The sequence below is a fragment of the Theobroma cacao genome, chromosome 5 (assembly GCF_053813885.1).
Source record: "Theobroma cacao isolate CCN51 chromosome 5, ASM5381388v1, whole genome shotgun sequence".
NCBI lineage: Eukaryota > Viridiplantae > Streptophyta > Magnoliopsida > Malvales > Malvaceae > Theobroma > Theobroma cacao.
The window spans coordinates 3,866,356-3,872,941 of NC_142643.1; the positions used below are offsets into that span (position 1 = coordinate 3,866,356).

General features: G+C 32.5%; 2 protein-coding genes across 3 annotated transcripts; both read left to right on the forward strand.

Moving 5' to 3' along the window:
- Window positions 1–1,543: 1,543 nt before the first annotated feature.
- LOC18598067 (thaumatin-like protein 1b) lies at window positions 1,544–4,369 on the forward strand. Its single transcript, XM_007027428.3, has 4 exons — window positions 1,544–1,595; window positions 1,780–2,454; window positions 3,660–3,731; window positions 4,362–4,369. The coding sequence occupies exons 1-4, from the start codon at window positions 1,544–1,546 to the stop codon at window positions 4,367–4,369; spliced, it is 807 nt and encodes a 268-aa protein (XP_007027490.3).
- Window positions 4,370–5,150: 781 nt separating this feature from the next.
- LOC18598068 (thaumatin-like protein 1b) lies at window positions 5,151–6,026 on the forward strand. 2 transcript variants are annotated; one of them, XM_018120672.2, is made up of 2 exons: window positions 5,151–5,208; window positions 5,353–6,026. In XM_018120672.2, the coding sequence occupies exons 1-2, from the start codon at window positions 5,154–5,156 to the stop codon at window positions 6,024–6,026; spliced, it is 729 nt and encodes a 242-aa protein (XP_017976161.2). In that variant the 5' UTR covers window positions 5,151–5,153. The 2 variants fall into 2 exon arrangements, with proteins under 2 accessions (XP_017976161.2, XP_088662685.1); XM_088806559.1 differs by having other exon boundaries at window positions 5,154–5,205.
- Window positions 6,027–6,586: the final 560 nt, after the last annotated feature.

The window sequence follows — 6,586 nt, forward strand, 5'->3', positions numbered from 1 at the left end:
TAGAAGTGTTTTTCTAATATATCATTTTATCAAAAAACATAATTATTCACATAAAAAACCACCTATAATTTAATAATCACATTATGTGACATAATTTTTAAGTTAAAATAACTTTTTCATTATGTGACATAACTTTTAAATTAAGATAACTTTTCATATGGAGAGATAATATTTTATATTAAAAATACACCAACACAGTTAACAGTAGAGTTTGCAATGCAGAGTGAAGCCTTCTGCCTAACATGTTTACAGAGCTATAATAAAGACTTCACTCGGTACTGTGTACTCCCCTTTGTCTCAATAAAATCCCATGCGTTTTTTTGAAAAAAAAAGCATTTCTCTTATCTAATGTATCGGGTGACTTATGAATTTGAGTCAACATAACGAAATTTTCTGCCACTTTTCTGTACAGTATTCTATATATTGTATTTTTCTCTCTAGATGTGATCTGACATAAAAATTCTGTGACATTAATAATATCGTTTGAGTTAGACCTCGTATGGAATAAGACCTTGGAACCCAGCTGGATGGAGATGCGAAAACAACACCAAAAAGTATTGTCGACTTCTGTACATGTGAGTTTAGAAAAGAAAATTGACAAATTCCAAACGATGGTGGAATCTAGGTTGGGATAAAACAGGAGAGACAATGGCATCATAATTTTATATGAATACGAAAGCGATACTTTTGGATCATAGATTTGTAATCTACACAAAAGTATGATGCCGATTCTGTCCTTCGTCATTTCAACAATCTTTGAATATTTTGCCAATATCACCCATCCAAATACACTTTACATTTGAACATATGGATAATCCAAGAGTAGGACTTCATTTTATTAGGTTGTTTTTGGCAGTAATAATCTGATTCTTCCTGTATCTCTTATCTATCTAACTACACTGAGGCATACATAGTTGGAAAACTCATGTTGAAAGTCACTAAACCTCGCTGTTGCAATAATTTTTTTTTAAAAAAAGTAGAATTTTATTTATATCTGGAGTAATTCTCCTTAAGGATAACAAAGAGAGGATTTGAAACCTTATGCTCATACATGTAAGGCATATAGACTTAAGAACCTCATCGCATATACCAAAATCTAACATATCACTGCCACCGGACACAATCAATAAAACCCCAGGCCCATAGATGCTTATAATATAATCAAACAACACACCGGGGCACACAATGCAATGTAAATTAAGAGGTAAATCATACAAAGCATGCCATATATAATTCTCTTATTGAGCATGCTGTTCTGTAAAATGAAATATATATATATATATATGTATATTAGTTGTTGTATTTATTGTTTCTTAAGGTGCATTAACTCAAAGGAATCCCGCATTTACTCGATACTGAAATGGAGATGTAAAACATAATCTGCTTTCAATAAATTTTAGTTGTTAAGACTGAGCATGCAAGCATGTTTGGCTTATCTCTAGTCCTCTGTTACCATTTTTTACACCAAGTTTAGGCCTATATAAATCACCGCTTGCTTCACTGGAATCATCAGAGAAGAAATTAAAAGAAACAAGATTTAGTAATGGAGGTTCAAGTTATCTTTGCCTTTGCGTTGGCCATTTTCTTCTTCTATGGTAAATAATTTCCCTGGTTTTTCCATATGTTTTTGTTGAATTCAGTCCTCACATTCTCAAGCAATATCAGCATATTAATACAAGTATACAAGTCTGATATTTATAATTGCACAGATTTCTTGTCATTGGTTAGAAGGAAAAAAGTTGTGAAAAATTCATGCCTGATGAAGCTATTTTTTTGCAGGGGCTCAATCGGCTACATTCACATTTACAAACAACTGTCCTTACACAGTTTGGCCAGCAACTCTAACAGGTGCAGGTCCTCAATTATCCTCGACCGGTTTTGAGTTAGCCTCAAAAGCCTCATCAACCCTTAATGTTCCAGCTCCATGGACTGGCCGTTTTTGGGCTCGAACCCAATGCGCAAACACCAACGGCAAGTTCGAATGCGCCACCGCGGACTGTGGCTCTGGTCAGGTTACGTGCAATGGCGCTGGTGCAATCCCCCAAGCGTCCCTGATAGAATTCACCCTGGCAGCAAACAGTGGACAAGACTTTTACGATGTCAGCCTTGTCGATGGCTTTAACTTGCCTCTTTCCGTTACCCCGCAAGGTGGATCAGATGGTTGCAGTGCCGCGAGCTGCCCTGCCAATGTCAATGCAGCTTGCCCACCGGAATTGCAGGTTAAGGGATCGGATGGAGCTGTTATAGCCTGCAAGAGCGCGTGTTTGGCCTTTAATCAACCCCAATATTGCTGCACTGGCGCTTATAATTCACCGAATACATGTCAGCCAACAATATATTCAAAGATTTTTAAGAGTCAATGTCCTCAGGCTTATAGTTATGCTTTTGATGATAAGAGTAGTACATTTACATGTACCGGTGGAGCTAATTATCTTATAACTTTCTGTCCTCGAAGATTTGACTACGTACAAATTGTCATGACTAATGATCATAAATAAAATCTTTAATTAGGTTTAGTTTTGTTTGTCTTATACTTATTTGTTGCCTTCGAGTAATTATATTGCATTTGATGGTATTTTTTATTTTATTTTTTAATCAAAGTATATATAATATTGGAAGAAGGGAGATTCAAGTAGGAGGAACATCTACTTAAAAGAGTTGTTTAAGGGGTTATCAAGTGTGTTACTTTACTTTTCACTCCTAAAATTAAGCAGAAAAAGGAAATATATTGGCAAGCTCAATCTTAAATTAATGGACTTTCCATTTATTTTTTGGTGATGGACTTCCATATAAGTACTAACAAAACCTAGTAATTACGTGCTTCTGAATGTACATGACTGATGCTTATCTTCTAATTAGTAATTGAGCACAATAATTTTAGGAAATTCCAGTTAGAGACTTGGATCATTCCCATGTTTTTATGAATCCAACAACTACGCTGCAACAGATTTCCCTGACGAAAAGTTATAAACAGCTAGCTCATCACGTTATATGCCATCTCTAAATCTTCATCACTGATAGGGATGGCAATGGGTATCCTATTATAGGATACCGGTAGGTACCTGATCTAGTTATATCAGGTTAAGATATCCTATAATCGGGTTTGGGATGGGTTCGGAGTAGTGATTTCACTATCCGTATCGGGTTTGGGTATTACTCTTTGGGTACCTGCTACTTGAACCTGATTATGTTAATATTCGGATTACGCTGATACTCGCCCCGAATCCGATCCCAATATTTGTTTATATATATTTTATTGCTATTTAAATAATTAAATTAAAAATAATTAACATTAATATATTTATTAAAAGCTGACAAATATATTAAAAAGTATGGTTACTCAAATTATTAATGTGATGATATTAATATATTTAAATTAAAAAATTATTAGATTATTAATTATATTTAAATAATATGAATATCATATCATATTATAAAGAAATATAATTACTATCATATGTATATATGTATACTTTAAATATAAATATATTTACTTTTTATTTTGTATTAACATTATAAAAATTATAATAGTTTTATAAACACTATTATACATATAGTAAAATACTTTTAGCGTGTATGTATATATATAAACACTTTAAATATAAACATATTTACTTTCTATTTTCTGTTAACATTATAAAAATTATAACTTATAAAATTATTAATTATAATATATATATATCTTTGTTTATATAAGTTTATAATATATACACTTAATTATCTAAAAATAAGTTATGAGATTAGAATAGTTTTGAAACTTTGTTATTTTTTTTTAATTTCGTGTAATTAAGGACAAACTCATATAATTAATTAAATTAATTAATGAAATTATGATTATTAATTAACTTGTAATGTCATTTAATATCTGTACTTTATATATATTAGGTTTATTTATAAAGAATATAATTACTATTATATATATACATTGAAATAGTTTTAATATATATATACTTTGAATATAAATATATTTACATTTTATTTTCTGTTAACATTAAAAAAGTTATAACTTATAAAATTATTAATTAGAATATATATATATACACACACTTTATAGTATATAACTTGTAATGTTTTTTAATACATACACTTTATATTATATATTATGTTCATTTATAAAGAATATAATTATGATTATATAAGTTAATAATTACTAAACAATAAAATAATATTTATTTATATTATATATTATGTTCATTTAGAAGCACACTTTATAGATTTTGATTATTTAAATTTAAATAATCTAATTAGTAGTTAATTATATGAAATATATAGGAAAAATATTATTATATATAAATATGGGTTTGGGTTCGGGTAATTGGGTACCCATGAAGAACATTTTAATAATTTTTTTATCTAATCAGGTTTTTAAACGAGTTAGGGTAATTATAGGATAGTGAGAATGTATTAGAATTAGGGTTAAGGTAGTAATTTTAAAATTATTTGAGTAGTTAATAGGATTTGGGTATTTGATTTTTTATAGGGTTAGGGTTTGGGTATCTCGAAATTAACGGGTACCGTATCCGTTGACAACCCTAATGACTGATGCATATATACAAAAACTTTTAAAATCAAAGCAGTCATAAGTCTTCTTGGAAATTATTTTCCTGGTTTTGCACCTGTGCATATGTTTGCTCTTTAATTTTCCTTTTTTTTTCCAATTAATTATTGGTATTAAGCTTATATATGGAAAATCCCCCACCCTCCATGGATGGGTAACCAATCAAAGAGAGAGAGAAAAAAACAAAAGCTTATATATGGAAAATAAGTTCCATCTTATACAGAAAATCTCTGTATGGTATATCGGCCAGTCAGGTTTCCCAAGTGCAAGGGCAGGTAAAATCTCATTCACCAAGCGTGTGATAAATTTCTTATTCTTATTAGGCATGATATTCCCTAAAACGGGAAAAATTAAATTATTAAATTCCTAAAAGCTATGAAATGCAAAGGTGATTTATTACTCATAAGCTGCAGATGGAAAGAAAATCTACCTTTGCGTGTATAATTAATTGACGATATCGTTTACTATTTCCATATAAAGAAATATTATCCCTACGGCTAGCTCATGCCTCTATATATAACGGCAGAGAGCACCAACTTACACCTACAGTACTGATAATCTATCCTATACGATCAAAGAAATTTTAGTGGTGATAATGGAGGCTCAGGTTATCTTTGGCATCTCCCTCGCTGTCATCTTCTTCGTCTCTGGTATATTTTTTTTTTCCTTAACTCTTCTTGTTTCGATGCTCTTTCTTTGGAGGTATCTACAAAAGGTTTTTGTCTTTGAAATTTTTTCTGTGGGATTTTTCATGTCTAATGTCGACGCTAATCATTAAGTTCAATCAAACGCAGGGGCTAAATCAGCTACATTCACATTAAACAACAACTGCCCCTTCACAGTTTGGCCTGGAATTCTAACAAGTTCAGGACCTCAATTATCCACAACGGGCTTTGAGTTAGCCTCAAAAGTCTCATTAATCCTAGACGTTCCAGCTACATGGTCCGGCCGATTGTGGGCTCGAACTCAATGCACAAACGTTAATGGCAAGTTCCAATGTGCCACAGGGGACTGTGCCTCTGGTCAGGTTTCATGCGGCGGCGCTGGTGGGATCCCACCAGTATCCCTGGCAGAATTCACCCTCGCAGCAAACAATGGACAAGATTTTTACGACGTTAGCCTCGTTGATGGCTTCAACTTGCCTCTTTCAATCGCCCCACAAGGTGGTTCGGGAGGTTGCACCCCTGTCAGCTGCACGGCCAATGTGAATGCAGTTTGCCCGCAGGAATTACAGGTTAAGGGGTCTGATGGAGGCGTTGTTGCCTGCAAAAGCGCATGCTTGGCCTTTAATCAATCTCAGTATTGCTGCACAGGCAATTTTAGTACCCCGGATACTTGCCCTCCCACAAATTATTCTAATATTTTTAAGAGCCAGTGCCCTCAGGCTTATAGTTACGCTTATGATGATAAGTCTGGTTTGGCTACATGTACTGGTGGAGCTAATTACCTCATAACTTTCTGTCCTTGAAGATTAGTTTTCTTGATCTATAAAATCTTGAACTACAAAAATGTTATGATCAAGAATATAATCTTCAAATATATTTCTTTATCTACGTTTTTTTATAGACTGTTTCTTTCAGTTGATTTTGGCTGATTATTTGGAAAATCGTCTTGTTGCCTATAGCAATAATTTATTTAGCCCTTGACAACTGGCTTTTTCTATGAATCATCTTGCTTCCATGACGAATTAATTATTGCCTTGTTCTTTAAATCATCTTGCTTCCATGGCTAATTAATTAGGAAATTTAGGTTACAGTCTGGGCCATGCAATTTTGATAACTAGGGAGCTTCAAGAAGTTCTGCAAATGAAAAGAAAGTTACATGCAGTTTTATCATCACGTTCTTTGCATGAATTTTTCATAATTCAATTATCATCACGACCACTTATTTGGTCATGCGATTATAAGAATGGTTGTCTAAGAATGGAATGAAATTCTGGTTAAGCCAAAAAGAGCAAATTTTACAGCTGCCTCATCACGTTCTGTTCATGATGTGTATATAGACTTTGATCAGATAAAAAAAATCGAG

Excerpts from the sequence above, each read along its gene's own strand:
- LOC18598067 (XM_007027428.3), top strand. The coding sequence starts at position 1,544 with ATGGAGGTTCAAGTTATCTTTGCCTTTGCGTTGGCCATTTTCTTCTTC. Across the intron at positions 1,596-1,779 it reads GGCCATTTTCTTCTTCTATG|GGGCTCAATCGGCTACATTC; the intron begins GTAAATAATTTC and ends ATTTTTTTGCAG. Across the intron at positions 2,455-3,659 it reads TATAACTTTCTGTCCTCGAA|TATTAATTATAATATATATA; the intron begins GATTTGACTACG and ends AACTTATAAAAT.
- LOC18598068 (XM_018120672.2), top strand. The coding sequence starts at position 5,154 with ATGGAGGCTCAGGTTATCTTTGGCATCTCCCTCGCTGTCATCTTCTTC. Across the intron at positions 5,209-5,352 it reads TGTCATCTTCTTCGTCTCTG|GGGCTAAATCAGCTACATTC; the intron begins GTATATTTTTTT and ends AATCAAACGCAG.